The sequence below is a fragment of the Squalius cephalus genome (assembly GCF_949319135.1).
Source record: "Squalius cephalus genome assembly, chromosome: 12".
Taxonomy (NCBI): Eukaryota; Metazoa; Chordata; class Actinopteri; order Cypriniformes; family Leuciscidae; genus Squalius; species Squalius cephalus.
In genome coordinates, this window is record NC_137133.1 from 17,764,678 (window position 1) to 17,782,837 (window position 18,160).

Here is an 18,160-nt window from a genome sequence, read left to right on the forward strand (position 1 = left end):
AACCTCTAATATCATCAAATCTAAATCTTACAAAACGCTCTTTTAAAAAAAAAAAAAAAAAAAAAAAAAAAAACTTAATTACCAATAACTTAAATACATAAATTGAAAAGTTGACTAAGAAAAAAAAAATATATATATATAAAGTGTGAAATATAAAACAGAACAGATGGGTAAGAAAAAACAAACAAAAAAACTGGTCCAGACATTTCTACTTGGTCCAGCAGCCGAATGGTAAAATTCCATGTTGTTGCATTACCTCCACAGGAAGGACACCAGTGTCTGACGTCCTGTACAAAGACTAACTTTGGCACAGACACACCAATCAGACGATGCGGTAAACACACATGCAGAGGAGGCCAGCCTTGCTCTCCAGCTTTTTTATATAGACAGTATGTTGGTGTGGTGTATCAGAGCTGTGTGGTGTGTGTATTGTCATGAATGAGTGCATTGGGTTCAGTTCTTCTCACAGCATGGTATATATATATCAGTCAGCTGATCCAAAACACATTTGTACCCTTAACAGAACAGAATGTTCTCCATCTAACCTGCTGCTTGCTCACAACGACGATTCCACCTCCCTAGTGATGATCGCAATGGATTCCGGTCCGCTTGTTTCCTCCACAGACTCGCTGATGATCTCCAGAGATGTAGCAGAAGCACTAGGTATCGTTGGGGTCTTGGATTCGCACAGTTTCTTTGGCTCTAATGCTTCGTCGGGAGGTTTCGCGGGATCAATGGCGCCACAGCAGAGCTTCGGGGCGCACTGTGTTCTGCAGGAGAGCTCGCAGAGCGAAGCGCGAGACTCGGAGTTCATCGTTACGAATTCCGGTTGAATGGTCGTGGCGTGGATGCCCTCATTATGGAAAAAGTCCTTGATCCGCTTGGCCACGTCCATGTAGGATGTGGGGTCCTGGCATTTGATGTGCGCGGTGGCGATGATGCGACTGCCCGCCAGCTGCCAGATGTGCAGCTCGTGCACCGCCAACACGCCGTCGAGTTCCCGCAGGCGAGAGTTGAGCTGATGCATGTCGATTTGCTTGGGGACGGTCTGTAGCAGGATGAGTGCAGACTCCTTCAGCAATGGGTACGTGGTGTAGAGGAGGATACCGACCATAATGATGCAGAGCGTGGGGTCGAGGTAGAGCACCCAGCAGGGTCCCGCGTAGGACACCGTTTCGTTAGTTCCTGCACTGCTAATATTGAGCGAGTGACCTTCACAATACTGGCCCACGCAAGGGTTCTCGCAGACAGTGCCCTCCTTGCATGGTGTCCATACAAATATGAAGATGATGGCATTGATCACCACAATGACAGAGCCAAGAGCGTCTCCCAGGACATGCAGGAAAACTCCCCGCATGTTGAGCTGGGATGCGGAGTCGTGTTCGTTCTCGAGCTCTTCGTATGGAGCGCTGCCGTTAATCTGCAAATCCACGTTGTCGCTATGACACATCTCTACGGAAGAGAAAGAAAGAAAGCAAGTGTGAACATTCAAGGAATTCTGCACATATGGCAAAACAGGAGTTTGGTAGGTTTTGTTTGAAAATACAGCAGTTACGCTTTATTCCATTTAACTGAACTTCCTGCAATTCCAACTTTTGCGGAATTTGAGGAAGATGTGGCCGCTGACACCAACGCCTCTAATTATTGGCCTAACAGCATGCTGAAATAAAGTATAAAAGTACTGGAACGCATCACTGTTTACACTACTCGTTCGTTTGTGTTCACAGCATTCCAGACAACAGTGTTGGAGCAGTGTGGGGTGGAAGTGGAATGCAGTGTGGAGTTACAGGAGGGTTTTTTTCCTGGAGCAAGGAGTGTTTCTCTAACCAATAAGCATGGAACAAGCGGAGAAATGAAAAACTGAACGTGTAGCTGGAGCAGTGAATTGGACCCCATGACAATTAAATTGGTTAAAATGTTATTTTGTGTTCCACGGAAGAAAATAAACTGTACACACTTAAATGATATTGGTGAGTAACTGATGGCATAACTTCCATTTTTGGATGAACTATCCTTTCAAGCAATATCACATTTTACTGAATATCAGCACAGATTAAAAAAACTGGTCAGGAGTATGTGAGTGGAGCAACGGTAGTTTCCCTTCACTTAAAGTGTTCTGTAATCACCCTTTCATTATATGGACAAAAAGCAGTGTTCCACCGCAGAAAGTAAAGGCTCATTCAAGAATGAAAACTATAAAGATAACTATTAGCATCCACACCAATGCAGTGAACTCATCTGTAACGCTAAATGCTTGAGCTCTTTAAAATTGTGTGGATTCCGATTGGCTGCCAATGTTTTTTTTATCGTTTTACTCACAATTAAGTTATTTTTCGTTCTTCGTTTAGAGGTAAAAAGAAGTTCGAAATACCTTTGCAGCGGTAAACTGTGAGTTAACATCCAGACGCCATCCACGCTGCTGAGAGCGGCGTTAAGATTAATATGTAAATATGTGCTGCGTGCTTACCTCACAATAACAAAATAAACACATACAAAGAAAAAGATAACTGCAGTGAGAAAACAGCAGTTAAGGAAGCATGTGATCATAGCTATTTGGATTTTTGCACAAGCTCAGCAATTCGGCTGTCCACTCAAGTTACATCAAGTTTATTAATATAGCACTTTATACAATATTGCTTTAAACCAAACAGCTTATGAACCAGAGAAGATTTCGGCATCAAAGAAAGCGGAGCCCCAGAGCGCACCTAACTGTTATATAATCGCCACGGACCAATGGCAGTTTAAAGGCGTTTACTAGTGGTGGGGGAAAAAAATCAATTCTGTTCAGTATCGCGATATTTAATTATAAAATTATCTGTTTTACTTTCAGGTTTTCTTGGAGTTTACTCTGATAATTTACATTTGCGTATTACATAATTTACCATCCGAAGCTAACTTTTCCGGGAAGTTCGCTTTGGCAAGCTGTTTCGATCTCCTGAAACGAACTCAAAATGAGCTTTGTTGTGGCCTGATTTTGTTCGAAATTACATCACACCAGTTCGTTCTTCGATTTTGCTTGAAATACAGTAGTCAACATTTGAAGTGGATCCAAAAAGTTCATCAAAGTTCATGTATAACTTTGATTGAAAGGTTTTGATCCACTTCAAATGTTGACTACTGTATATCGGGGCCGTTAGGCAGTGGTTCCCAACCCTGGACCTGAAGTACCCCATTCACAGCACATTTTTCATGCTTCTTATCAAACACATTTGAGGTCTTGGAGTCTTTACTAACAAGCCGATGAGTTGAATCAGGGGCCTATACCATGAAGCCGGTTTACGTGGCTAGCCCGATATGTTTCAGTTTAGTTTGCGGCAACCCTGGGTTTTAGGCACCATGAAAGTGGTTTGGCTTTAAGCAGTGTTCATCGCCATAGTAACTTACGCTCCACAGCTATCCTGGTCCGGGGCAGGTTATGTTCCAGGTAAGAGGTTGCAAACCGAACTTGGACCAATCAGCTGTGAGCAAAGTGACATGTCTGATGCGATAAAGTCACTCCACCTGTTTCTACTCCAAATAAAGGTCACTACACAGCAAATAATTTTTAAAGACAAAATCATCTGGCTTTTAGTAATGCTTATTTATAATAATAATTTTGTATGATTTAGATATTATTTTTATGTAATTATTAATCGATCACACAATTTTAGTTTATCAATTATTATTACGCACAGTTTAAAGGAATAAATATATAAAAGGTAATATGAATACGCTTTAGAATCAATAGATAAAGCTATAAAATGACTACATGTGAGCTTAAATGTTCAATTCTCTCTATACCTTTATCAAATATATAAACTAACTTCACAACTTTTACATGCACTGATATACAGTGAGGAAAATAAGTATTTGAACACCCTGCTATTTTGCAAGTTCTCCCACTTGGAAATCATGGAGGGGTCTGAAATTGTCATCGTAGGTGCATGTCCACTGTGAGAGACAAAATCTAAAAAAAAAAAAATCCAGAAATCACAATATATGATTTTTTAACTATTTATTTGTATGATACAGCTGCAAATAAGTATTTGAACACCTGTCTATCAGCTAGAATTCTGACCCTCAAAGACCTGTTAGTCTGCCTTTAAAATGTCCACCTCCACTCCATTTATTATCCTAAATTAGATGCACCTGTTTGAGGTCGTTAGCTGCATAAAGACACCTGTCCACCCCATACAATCAGTAAGAATCCAACTACTAACATGGCCAAGACCAAAGAGCTGTCCCAAGACACTAGAGACAAAATTGTACACCTCCACAAGGCTGGAAAGGGCTACGGGGAAATTGCCAAGCAGCTTGGTGAAAAAAGGTCCACTGTTGGAGCAATCATTAGAAAATGGAAGAAGCTAAACATGACTGTCAATCTCCCTCGGACTGGGGCTCCATGCAAGATCTCACCTCGTGGGGTCTCAATGATCCTAAGAAAGGTGAGAAATCAGCCCAGAACTTCACAGGAGGAGCTGGTCAATGACCTGAAAAGAGCTGGGACCACCGTTTCCAAGGTTACTGTTGGTAATACACTAAGACGACATGGTTTGAAATCATGCATGGCACGGAAGGTTCCCCTGCTTAAACCAGCACATGTCAAGGCCCGTCTTAAGTTTGCCAATGACCATTTGGATGATCCAGAGGAGTCATGGGAGAAAGTCATGTAGTCAGATGAGACCAAAATAGAACTTTTTGGTCATAATTCCACTAAACGTGTTTGGAGGAAGAAGAATGATGAGTACCATCCCAAGAACACCATCCCTACTGTGAAGCATGGGGGTGGTAGGATCATGCTTTGGGGGTGTTTTTCTGCACATGGGACAGGGCGACTGCACTCGCCATGTATTGCGAGATTTTGGGGAACAACCTCCTTCCCTCAGTTAGAGCATTGAAGATGGGTCGAGGCTGGGTCTTCCAACATGACAATGACCCGAAGCACACAGCCAGGATAACCAAGGAGTGGCTCTGTAAGAAGCATATCAAGGTTCTGGCGTGGCCTAGCCAGTCTCCAGACCTAAACCCAATAGAGAATCTTTGGAGGGAGCTCAAACTCCGTGTTTCTCAGTGACAGCCCAGAAACCTGACTGATCTAGAGAAGATCTGTGTGGAGGAGTGGGCAAAAATCCATCCTGCAGTGTGTGCAAACCTGGTGAAAAACTACAGGAAACGTTTGACCTCTGTAATTGCAAACAAAGGCTACTGTACCAAATATTAACATTGATTTTCTCAGGTGTTCAAATACTTATTTGCAGCTGTATCATACAAATAAATAGTTAAAAAATCATACATTGTGATTTCTGGATTTTTTTTTTTAGATTATGTCTCTCACAGTGGACATGCACCTACGATGACAATTTCAGACCCCTCCATGATTTCTAAGTGGGATAACTTGCTACAGTGAGGAAAATAAGTATTTGAACACCCTGCTATTTTGCAAGACTTTTTCTTTTAGTTGTGCTCTTTCGTAGACAGCTATTTTCTTCTTGCTGTGCAAATTTGTTTAATAAATTCTTAATATTTTTCAATCTCGTGATATTCTGCAGAAGAGAGAAGTGAATCTCGCTGCTTCTCTCTTGAGAAATGAATCTGTTTCACTCTTTCTCAGCATGTGGTTGGCTGAATTGACAAAGCCTGAGCTGACAGAGAAAGTTTATGATCAGCATCATGGTACTAGCAAAGCCTGGTTGGATTGGTTTTGTTTTGTCAACTCAAAACTAATCCTGTAACCCTGAGTTTGTTCAACTACCATCGTGGTACAGGCCCCAGGTGTGTCTGACTAGGGAGACGTCCAAAATGTGCAGTGCTGGGGCCCTGTGGGCACTCCAGGAGGCTTTAGTTCAGGACCTTCTGTTCATTAATATAACATATTTGCAGTAAGCTGATGATTCACCGAGGCCTGTGGGCGATGTAACCCATCTGTTCATCTCTCATCTGGGCTGTCTTAAACAAGCAAGCAGACATGGCCTTGGTTGAAATTCCTCCAAATAAGCAAAGTGACTGTTTCAACTTTGAAATAATTTGTTTTTCTTGAGGGAATCTGGTTCCAGTTCTGCTTATCTGATAAAAACAGATAAAAGCACAGAAAGAAAGTGTTTGCACATGATCTTTGGTGGGAGTGAGCTGACATACCATTCCATTGTTGTGAATCCATGGAAACAAGACATTTAACCTAATTATACAAAAGCTCAAGATTGATTGTTGCCCACAAAAATAGACTAATCATATAAATAAACAGAGAGTGATAAACAGTCAAAAAAAAAAAAAAAACACCTTCTAAGGCCTCCAAGACAATGGAGGGGTGTCGCTGAGTGTTTGTCTTCCCATGTTTTTGCGGTGTTCTGCACAGTTTGTCGGACCCCGTCTGCGGATTTTCGGCCGATTGAGTGTGTTGAATTGGCATTGGTGAGAGATACCACTCTGATAGGCTGTTTAGTGCAACGAACCAGTGCACAAGGAAAACAGAAGTGAAATTTTTTCTGATTATGTCTCCTTATATTTTGCCTCCAAAGCTTTCTTCTACAAGAGGAAGACCGAGGACTGACAATGCCAGTGTCATTTGCAACTTTATCAGACATATTTGAAGAAACAAATTTGTCTGTGGAGTGTGGAGAGTGAGAAAATTGTGAAAATGGTAGCTGATGCTGCTTAAGGTTTCTTGTTTGTATATCCGCAGTCGTAATTCCAGTTTATCGTTTTGAATCACGAATGTTACAAGCAACGCAAGTTACGTAAAATCAGATTACTTCTTTCAAGTAACGAGTAAAGTAACATTACTTTTAAATTTACAACAAAATATCTGAGTTCTTTTTTCAAAAAAGTAATGCAAGTTACTTAGGACCTGTCCACACGAACACGGGTATTTTCAAAACCGCAGCTTTTTCTATGCGGTTTGGCCATTCGTCCACACGCAAACGCAGTAGGCAGTCACTGAAACCAAACTTTTTTTAAAACTCCTGCCAGGGTGAAGATTTTTAGAAACTCCGGTTGCAGTGTTGTCGTAGACTGTGAAACTAGAGATTTTGGCTTGTGTCCTCAGAATCAGAACCAGTAATAACATTTTTTCCAGGCTTCTGATTGGCCAACATGGCTTTACGGTTAGGGTTATATTGCCACCTGTTGGTTTGGCATGCTCTTGACAGCGCATCATAGCGTGTTTTTGCATTTTTTTATGTGTACACAAATATTTTTTTAAACTGAGGAAAAGCTCCTGTGTTATTGTGGACTAGGCCTTAGTTTTCCCATTTATTGACTGACCGCTCTCTCCTGTTCCCATGTTGAGAGATATGGTGAGTAAGTGAGGCGTTGTGTGAACATGATGCTTATTGTAGTTCTAGACTAAACGTGAGCATTTACTCATTTCACTTGAACAAAAACAGATTTAGTATTCCTGAAAATGAATAAAAACAGTGTAATGCAAACCTGCAATAATTAAAAATGCTATATAGTGCAAATGTACTTTATGTATTTAACCTCACTTTATTAACCAATGACTTTGCTGCTGACCTGATATGATCCTATTTAATCATACTAATAAGCACAAATTTTAATTCTGTGATAAATTCTCATCACATCATCTTCTCAGCTCCAGAGAAAAAATACAAACAAGTTTGGAAGGACATGAGGGCGAGTAAATAATGACAATTTCCGTTTTGGGGTGAGCTATTCATCAATTTAACATATTGGGTTTGTTGCTAGTGGTTACATGCCCAATGAGAAACAAAAGCCCTAACAAGAAAGTTTTGCACACGTTTAAAATAGAAATGTAAAAAAATCCTCTCATATCCGACTTTAATCCTAATGACATAACGTTACTTGACCTCTGTTTTGTATAAAGGGTAGCATCCAGAACATCTACACTATGAAGCAGTTTCAATGAGAACAAACCCGATTTAACTTACCAGCTATCCTCCGCTCCGGATTAACGCCATTCGGGCTGTTGTTGTGATTCCCGACCAGATTATTGGTCTCCTCCCCCGTGGACCGACTGTCCTCCAGCGTCTCACATCGACGGACCTTCCCGTTCTTGTGTTTTTTGTGTCCCCCGTGGCTGTGTCCGTGTCCCCCGTGCGAGTGTCCGCCGCCTCCGGCGTGGCCGTGAAAGAGACAGAGCCCGAGCAGGTTGATCAGCAGCCCCGCAGCCCCCACCCCGATCACCACATCGGGTCTATCGATCTCATGGGGCTCCGTGAAGCGCTCGATGGCCTCCAGGATGATGGTGAAGCACAGCGCGGTGAGGAACACGGCGTTGACCAGCGCGCCCATCACCTCGGCCCGGATCCAGCCGAAGGTGTTCTTGTTGGTGGACTGGGTCTGCTCAGCGAAGCGCACCGCTACCAGCGCCACGACCAGCGCGATCACGTCCGACAGCATGTGGAAGGAGTCCGACAGCATCGCTAGAGAGGACGTGATCCGGCTCACCACCACCTCCACGATGAAGAAGCCGAAGGTGAGCAACAGCATGCACAGCAGGCGAAGCCGGTTCGGCGCGCAGGCCATGATTACACCGAGAGCAGAGCACAAAACAAAGCTTTAAACGAACACGGTCCTCTTTGGGTTTAATATCCCATAACTGAACTCGTTCCGACCGACAGACTGTAAGCGATGCGTTGTTCCGGGTGTAATGAGCGCTGGGGACCGGGGTTCGGTTCGGTTATACTGCCCGCCTTCTGTTGCTCGTCTGCAGACGGCTGAAACTTTGCACCCGGACCGGCGAACTTTCCACACGGAACACGCTCAGCGACAGGCTACGCCCACACTCGCCTGCTATTGGCTGAGAGCACGGGGTCGAGGAAAATTTAAAGCGAAAGTTCACCCAAAAAAATGACAATTCTGTCATTTACTCACCATCAAGTTGTACCAAAACTGTACGAGTTTCTTTCTTTTGGTGAACGAACACACACAAAAAAAATATTTAGAAGAATCTTGGTAATCAGACAGCTGACGGTAGCCGCTGACTTCCATGGTATTTTTTTTCCTACTATGGAAATCAATGGCTACCATCAACTGTTTGGTTCCAAACATACTTAAAAAGATCTTATTTTGTGTTCAAAAGGATAAAGAAAGTCATACATGGTTGGAACAACATGATGGTGAGTAAATGAAATAATTTGTTTGGTTTATATAACAGTTATACATATTATGGTGAATAACATTTTTGGGTGAACTATCCCTTTAATTCTTCAGGAAAAAAGAAACACTACTAAATTAAGCATATCTCTTACCTTATTAGAATGCCTTCCATCATTTTGGAACCCAAAACAATTTTGATGAATAAAAACAAAACTGCTAATATTTTCACTTCTTTATTCTAAAGAAACAGCCATTCCAAATAAAAACACCAGTTCCACATCTATACAATGGTAAGAATACAACACATTATCATTTAATTAAAAAAAATGCAGTGTTATGCCCATTCAATTAAGTGTTGTCCACTGTACTGTACAAATGCTGCAGCAAATAAATAAAATCAGAAATCTTATTTCCTAATGTACACAATCAAAAAATCCAAAAATAAAAAAACCTCTTGACTTGATTGACCACACAAATGCACCACTTTCAGTAGTAAATTCTATCGGATGCCCAGCATTTCTTTGGGCTTTGGTGGGTACACCTTTTCCTCTTCACCAAGAGCCTGGATGCGCATGTTTGCCCACTGGTGTCTTTTTACAAGACAATGTTCATTAGGTTTAGTGATCAGCTTGCTCTCAGGTCTGCCGTTCTCCTTGCCGTCTCCTGCAAAGTGAACCCTCTTCTTTCCCGGAGAGACGTTCTCTTCATTCTCTGTTAAAAAAAAAGAAAAAGAAAAAAAGAACAATAAATAAATAAAAAATACAAATACACACACAATGAAAAACACACAAATGCATTAACAGAAAGCACTGAAATAAGAAAAAACAACATGTTCACTTGACTAAAAAGCATTAAATGATTTTACAAAATGGTTTTCTACCTGTGTCACTGGCACTGAGTAGAGACAACGCTCTCTGCTGGCGGATCAAATTATAGGCCTTCAACAAGCTCTCTGCTCTGTTAGAGATGAATTACAATGACATAATATCAGCAAAACATAGCATACGTGAACAAGTGTTCAATGGCTATAGCTAGTTATGCAGCCCACTACTAATGTTAGCTGCTAATATTTAATACATTCACATGACCAGTTCAGCAAAGGCGGCAATATATTTACCTGGCCATCTTTTCATTTGATTGTTGTTCTCGAACACACAGCTCCTGTTCCCTTTCTGCAAAAAAAAAGTGAAAGGTCAGACACCAAAAGCTCACTGAATGAAATGTCTTGCCCGGTAGTGTTATATAAAGAGTTAGCCTAGTTCACCTAAAGTGAAAATGATGTCATCAGTTACTCACCCAAACCCACTAGACTTTTGTTCGGAATTTAGAAACGCAAATTAAGATATTTTTACTTAAACCTGAAAGATTTCTGTTTCTCCATTGAAAGTCCATGCAACCAAAACTATAGCTGATTTTCCACCGTCGGGCCGAACGGTTCTGAGAACATTAAAGGAACGGTTCGACTTGAGCCTGGTATGGCACGGCACAATTACAAACCGTTCTTGGTTTCTAGCCAACGTGTATTACCAATACTTTGTATTACATACCAAAGAGCTCAGTTATCAGCCCTACAGTGGAAAATGAACCCATATCCTTACAGCATGGCCTGGATCGGCACAGAATGGAACGGTTAAGCAAAGAGAACGGTTTGGTCCAACGGTGGAAAAGCAGCATTTGATGCTTCAGAATTTCATAAAGATTTTAAAAGGAATCCACATGAATCCAGTGGTTTAATCCTAGTCTTCTGAATAGACACGATCCATTTATAACGCGTCAAACTACAAGCTCCAACATGCCTCCTTTGAAAGTTATCACTAATAATCCTGAAGACCTTGCCTGTGTTTACACTTGGCATTATACATGTGACCTGTATCCAGCATGTTGTCCACAAACACATTGGAAGCTGTTTACTCTTGTCTTCTCATTTACCATTTTGCCACAAATATCTTCATTTTTGTTTTGAAGATTAACAAAAGTCTTATGGGTTTGGAACATTAGAGTGAATAAATGACAATTTTCATTTTTAAGTGAACTATCCCTTAACAAAGTAACAAACTGTTTGGGTTTCTGTTGTCACATGGGAAACGCCCTACCAATGACCATAATTTAACTAGAAAGCCTATTTACACCTGACCAACTGTGATTGGATTACCTGAGAAAGATGTTAGTTCCAGGTGTAAAGAGGCCAAAAGAAATCCAGAGTGGACTCACGCTCTAGTCGCTGCTCTCGCTCTTTGATGGCCTGCTCTCGCTCACGTAGGATCTGCTCCTTGAGCCGCAGCTCTGCCTGAAGCGACGGCTCCGGGTGTTTGGGCTGCTCTGCGTCCACTGATCTGCGTCGCTGCTTCTCCTGAAGTCTCCTCTGCTCCTGGGCTACATAGCCTAAGATCAAGCCGTTCTGCAGGATGGACTCCACCGAGGGCCTCAGATAGTCCTAACAAAAGAGAACAGCCAAATCAGAATGTGCCAAACAGCATACAGGGCAATATAAATGGAAAAATCTAGTTAATAAGGCCATCCACACAGAATGCGTTTTTGGGTATAGAAACGAGAGATGCAGTAAAAAAAAAAAAAAAAGGTCAAGAGGCATGTTTTTATGTTTTGTCCGGCTGCATTGTTTCTGCTCCATACGTGAGTTTTGCTATGTTTCACAGAACCAAGAGCTGTGTCCGAAACCACTCCCTATCCACTATATAGTGCACTATATCGGGTGTCGGCCATCTTGTAGTGGTGTCCGAATTCTGAATGAACGACATCATTCCCTACATTCGTTCACTATTTATACCCACAATCCTCTCTGAATATGAGTGTACATTCGACGTACACTTGCTGAAGCACTATTTCCCACAATCCAATGCGGAGAGGACTGAGCTTGCGTGAAAGTGCAGGAGCGAGCGAGTTTAATCCAGAGATTATTTTACAGCTTTTTTATTTCTACTTTAACATACATTTCATGCTAGTTTTAGGGCTTTTTTTCCTACCTTTTTTATGAATCATTACCTGAATAAAACATATTAAAATACTGAGACAATATTATATAGATGAATTTTAAATTTAAATGAATTATATTAATAAGGTAAATTATATAAGTCAATTTTTAATTATTAAAATATATTATTTAGGCATTAACTTAATTTAACGTGTTTTACTAACAGCCAGGTGTTTTAATAATTTGTGGCATTGTTGTTAATTCGTTAAACTGTAAGGAAGAGATGATAATTTGGTGGATGATTTAAAAATATTCATTAATCATCTGTAGGTGCGTATTCATTTGAATGTAATCATAACAGTTGCCTGAGGGCGCTCAACAACCACGTCATCTGTGAGTGTGAGTTTCTAACAGTTTCAATCGACAAACCTACAAAGCTGGCACGGAGGTATATATAATTACAAAAAGTCATTATGATTGTTAATATTATTTTATAAAGTAAGTAACAAAGGAGTTTTGTCACTACGTGTGATGAAGCCTGTTCTGCGATAGCTCCGACGCACAGTAAAACGAATTCACTAACTTCATTTCGTTCACTCCTTGCAGATATAATGCCCTCAAATGACATACACTATATAGGGATTAGTGAATGAGTGAACGGTTTCGGACACAGCTAAGATGTGTTGAATCCCAGCTAATTCACCATAGACAGTAAAAGAAATGGAGACAGCGACCCCACAGACTTCAACGGAGAAAAGTGAAGCAAATTAGAAGTACTCACTTCCTGATGGCTGAGCGTACTGCGCAGACTCAAACTGAGCTTGATGACGTAGATGTGACGTGAAAAACCTGTCTGACAGTTGTAAGTCTTCTAGTAGCTGTGCCAAGAGAAATCTGAATCATTCCCTTCCGAATCTTGCAGAGACGGAGAGCGTGAGTAGGAGCTGTCCATGAGCTAGTAGCAGGAGCAACTTTATGACTCTCTATGGGCTTCTCCCTTGACTTTATGCCTCCACGTCACCCCGATTGACTGCGAGCTTCTCCTCTGTCTATACGGTAATTTCCAGAGAGTCGCGTGGTTATGACGTAATCGTTAGCCTATTTTTACAAAAACTGCTTCTACGGGGCCATAACGTAAGATACAAGGTAATGGAGCCTTTTATACATTGTCGTGTTTCTTTAGAAATAAACAATGGACAAATAGAGTCTTTAAACACCTCAGGTGTAAAGTTATTCGCTGTCAAAGTGACACCAAAATGAATGGGAGTCAATGGAATGCTAACAGCAGGTGATGGCTTGTTAGCCAATGGCGGTCCCCGGGGATGGTACGCTTTCCGGGTGCTGGATTACCCCCCTGTAATTCACCCATACTTGCGTGAGCCGTGTGATGCTCCAGCTGTTAGCCGTTGCCTGTGTTGCATGTTTGTTAATTTGGGGGCGGGGCAATGAAGGGAGTGCTGTGTTTTTATTGGGTGTCGATTTCAAATATCAACATGTTTCTCAGAAATCGCTAACTGCAGCTTTAAACGCATTGAAATTGTTTTCAGAACTGCTATTCATGGTTCAATCATTCAAATTCAAATCATACATTCCGTCATTATTATTACCTAGTCACCCAACTGACCAATAGTTGCAAAACTACTTCTTTCAGCCAATCACATTTCAGCAACTGTTCAGTCAGTTAACAATTATCCTTGGAATCCAAATTCACTTTGACTTTATCTGACAAGTTATACTGAGAAAAAAAAATTACGATCTTGAGTGAGTTTACCTTCAAGTTCAGCATTTTTGAAAGGAGTGTGTTCAAATTCTCGGAGTATCGGTATGGGATTCTTCTAAACTTCCCTTCTCTGATTTTTCCGGCCAGCTCTGTTTGGTTGTATGCTGTAAATGGGGGACTTCAAAAAAAGAAAGAATATGACAAAAAGTTTCAAGATTCACAACTGCGTATAAACACACAATCAGCCTGAAAATAACGGAGTACAGTGTAATCAGTAAAAATACGAGGGACAACAACAACACATGTATACTTACGATAAAGCACATAGTTCATAGAGTAAACATCCTAAAGACCATATGTCTGATTTTTCGTTATAGGACATGCGATTAATTTGTTCCTGTGAAAGCAAGAGGAAAATATTAATAAAACAGGAACAGCCCTGACAAAGAAATATTATGATGAAACTGTGGAACAAAATAATTACATGCCAAGACATGAACATTCACCAACAGAAACTTTAGGAGACCTTGTTTGGAAAAGTGTGGCTCAATCCAGGATTGGTTCCAAAAGCACAACATGCCATTGGTGTGTATAACAACATCTGCCAATAAATATGCACTTAAAGGGATAGTTCATCCAAAAATGAAAGCTCTGTCATCATTTACTCGCCTTAGGCTATATAAATTAGTTTCTTCTCAGAACATGACAGATATGGTGAGATATTTTCCCTCTATACCATGGAAGTCAGTTACCAACAATCTTCAACATATCTACCATGTCCCACAGAAGAAAGTCATACTCTGTAAAAACTGATCTTTCGAAGTTAAAATAAAGATTACTGGCATACTCTTTACAAGAAAATACTACTTTGAAATTTCACATTTAATTCAATGTGTTATTTGTCATTTCTTTGCAATTAATTATTTGTGAAATTTACCAGCAATTTCTGAGTAAAGTAAAATTTTTGTCAGTGTAGATTTTTGGAACATTAGGGTGAGTAAATGAATGCTGGCTGAACTATCGCTTTAAGTGTCTGCCGAACCCCATTTTCCCTCATCATAATCCCAGTGATTTTTAGTTGTCCTTATTTTTAACAGGAAATTATTTCAGTTACATTTATACTGAACCAACTTGAACTGAATAAGAATTTGAATTTCTAACATTGGATTTCCCCGTTTATTATAAAGGTGACTTATATTTTCATTAGACTTTCTCTCTTACACATTTAAATACTTATCTAATAAATGTACCACGGAAAAATCCACCCGTACAAGAATATTCCTTGAGGTTAAAGAACACTTACTGGCGACATGTAATATGGAGTTCCAACAAATGTTTTAGCAAAGCTTGTATCGTGGTTCAGTATCCGAGCTAAACCAAAATCGCCAAGCTTTACATTCTGTTTGACATCCAGGAAGATGTTTGCAGGTTTCAGGTCACGGTGCAGAACTGTACTGCTGCCATTACTTCGACTATGGCACTCTTTTAACGCCAGGGACAACTGTGCCATCACACGCAGGATGAATTCTTCTTCCAGGTATCGTCTGTAAAGAAAGTGTAAAAAAATAAATAAAAAAACAGCTGTAAATTAGCTTGATCAGCAAATTAACCATAGCTTGATTTTACCTCTCTTTGATGCATCTGTTGATGAGGCTGGCGAGATCTCCACCCTCACAGTACTCCATCACTATATATAACGTTGTGTTCGTCCGGTCTATAATTCTGTCGTAGTATCGGACGATATTTGGGTGCTTCAGCTCACGGAGCAAATTGACCTCTGACACCAGCATCTGTTTCTCTGCCTCGGCCATGGTGCCATAGTCCAGCACCTTCCAAACTAGAACCTAATGAGATCAGGTAACAAGGTCCAGAATTAACTAGCTGGAAGAGACATCCGAAATCACATACTTCCCTACTTGTATAGTAGGAGAAAAACAGTACCTATGTGACAAAAGTAGCATGCCTAAATTCACAGTACTCATAAAAGAGTAAGCAAAAGTACCCGGATGACCTGCTATTTTTCCGGTGAGATTCTGAAGTGTGCATATGATGGACAGTTTACTATCCCATGAGGCAATGCGAGAGGATTTGTAACGCAACTGACGCTGGTAGGTCACATGGTAATGATAACACAGCAAATGCAGTACATCTGGATAACATTTATACTAGCAGCTAAATTTGGTATTACACCAAGATTGGGCTTGACATCAGAATAGAAATATGTATGACTCTGCTTAGCTTAAAATACAGAATTATGTTAGAGACATACTATTGCACTATGTCCATGACAACATACATTTAATTAATAAACATACATTATTAAATAAATCTTATAAAAATTCAAAATTATATTTTTAATTTATTAATAATAATGAGATCTCAAATGTATGACCTTCTGGGATTACAATATTAAATCTGTATAAGCTTTGGGTGAACTATATACCATAAATATTGTTGCATTTGTGCTGTCAAATTATTCACATCTACCATAAAAGTTTGTAAATATATATACAATGCGATTTATCTTTTTGACAGCACTAACTGCGATATATTGTGACAATATATTGTTGCACACCAAACTTTACTTAAAATTATGAATTTAAATTATGAAATTATTTTCTTTTTTTAGCTAGTGCCTCAAAAATAATAGCAAACAAATGATTTTACACTTCTAACTAATATGATCTGATATAGGCCTTATTAGTAATCTAAGGGAATTCATACATTAAGTGTTGCTTAAATAACCCAATCCTTTTTAAGGGCTAACGATTTTCTGATATTGCTGATTTTTAGGCTCCTAAATTACGCACGTGTTTTAAAAGCACACTACAAAAACACCAAACTGCTCATGCTATACTTTATTCACCTTTCCATCTGATTTCCTTTTGACTTTCTGGCAATTGCCATAAGATCCACATCCTATGGTGAGCATCACCTCATAGTCTTCAGTTTTGGACGGCATCACAACACAACAGCCGCAGGAGGTCCAAACTTAAGACAAACACAGATGAGCTCGGTTATTTAGGTGCTAAATGTACTAACAAACAGAGAAGGATTCATTCAAACCGTTCACTTACCGTAATTCCCTCACTGCTGGTGTCTTGTATAAATTTGCGTATGTTTTAGTTTTAGAAACGTTATCCTTTCTTGTTTGTGTTGAGAAACAAACAGACGAGAAACACGCAAGCTGATTTTCAAACGTGCGCACAAACTCTGGATTCTGATTGGCTGGACTTGATCACTGGCGGTGATCTCATTGGTCCGTATTGCACACAGCTTGCACGTTGCCAAGTGCTGAAGAACCGCGAGAACGCCCGGGAACAGCGGGAGGATAATTCTTAAAGGCACAGAGCGGCTTTTAACCAGAGTAGACTGAAGACACTAAACAGAATTTACAATTTTTAAAACGCAACTGTGATGTGTAGAAGCCAATTTACGCCAAACAAGAGAGAAACAATTCATTCTTTGGTAAATCTTAAACGACATAAAAGTCATAATTATGACATACTAGTATTGACACAAGGATGCAACTTATGACATATTAAGTTATGACATATGAAATGTCATTTTGAGATAAAAAAATGAAATTGACATTAAAAGTCAAAATTATGATGGTAAAGTCATAATTATGAGATAAAAAAGTTGAAATTATGATAAAAAGTCGAAATTATGACTCTGTAAATTATTATGTTTTTATGACAGAATTTCGACTTCATCCAATAACGATTACCTTTTTTGACCATGTTTTTGTTTATGTCACCATTACCATTTACAAAAGCATGATTTTTTTTCTTGACTTCAAAAACATGGTTAGCATTTCTTCCAACTTTATTAATTGGACAGATTTCTTTGAGTGTAGACTATGGCAGCTTAAATGCTATCTAATCAAAAAAATATACAAGACAGACTAAAATATTTTCTCAATAAAACACAATAATGGCATTTTTTAATAACTGAGTTTGACAACGAACACACCGGAAAGCATAGTAATAGTTCAAAACATAATAATAAACCGGTTAGGTTGTGCCCCGCTCTCCCCTATCTTTTGACGAGTTTGATTTTCATTGTTTTATTCAACCAGGATCAAGTTAGTACGTGATTTGCTTGATTTGAAAAAGAAAAAGAAAAGGCTAACGTTACTTCTGAGAAGCGTAGCGTCTGCAAACTGAGCTCTGCGCCCGTCACTGACTGTTCCTGCTGCACACTGACCGTTCCCCCGCCTGGTGGCAGCAGTGTGTGCGTGTGTGTGTGTGTGTGTGTGTGTGTGTTCATCGCGATGCTCGGTGGGTGTGGCAGGAGTGGACCGAAGTTCACAATAAAGCCCCGTTTCAGCCCAAAGGTTCACTGCTGGATGAGTTTATAGCCAGCGAGACAGAGAGAGGACAACTTCACGTTTATTTGAATAGATCCATTATTAAAGGTATTATCAATTATGAGTCTCAGGCGAGTGGTTATGT

The 18,160-nt window shown here is 40.0% G+C and overlaps 2 protein-coding genes across 2 annotated transcripts; both read right to left on the reverse strand.

The window, feature by feature from the left end:
• slc30a1a (solute carrier family 30 member 1a) lies at positions 1-8,688 on the reverse strand. Its single transcript, XM_079887797.1, has 2 exons — positions 7,884-8,688; positions 1-1,452 (listed from the first exon to the last, which is right to left on the reverse strand). The coding sequence occupies exons 1-2, from the start codon at positions 8,479-8,481 to the stop codon at positions 557-559; spliced, it is 1,494 nt and encodes a 497-aa protein (XP_079743923.1). The 5' UTR covers positions 8,482-8,688; the 3' UTR covers positions 1-556.
• A 584-nt stretch (positions 8,689-9,272) lies between these two features.
• Positions 9,273-17,909, reverse strand: nek2 (NIMA-related kinase 2). The gene is made up of 11 exons (XM_079887799.1): positions 17,844-17,909; positions 16,781-17,084; positions 16,570-16,694; positions 15,330-15,547; positions 15,007-15,247; positions 14,018-14,100; positions 13,755-13,881; positions 11,266-11,488; positions 10,172-10,226; positions 9,935-10,011; positions 9,273-9,765 (listed from the first exon to the last, which is right to left on the reverse strand). The coding sequence occupies exons 3-11, from the start codon at positions 16,663-16,665 to the stop codon at positions 9,554-9,556; spliced, it is 1,332 nt and encodes a 443-aa protein (XP_079743925.1). The 5' UTR covers positions 16,666-16,694; positions 16,781-17,084; positions 17,844-17,909; the 3' UTR covers positions 9,273-9,553.
• Positions 17,910-18,160: the final 251 nt, after the last annotated feature.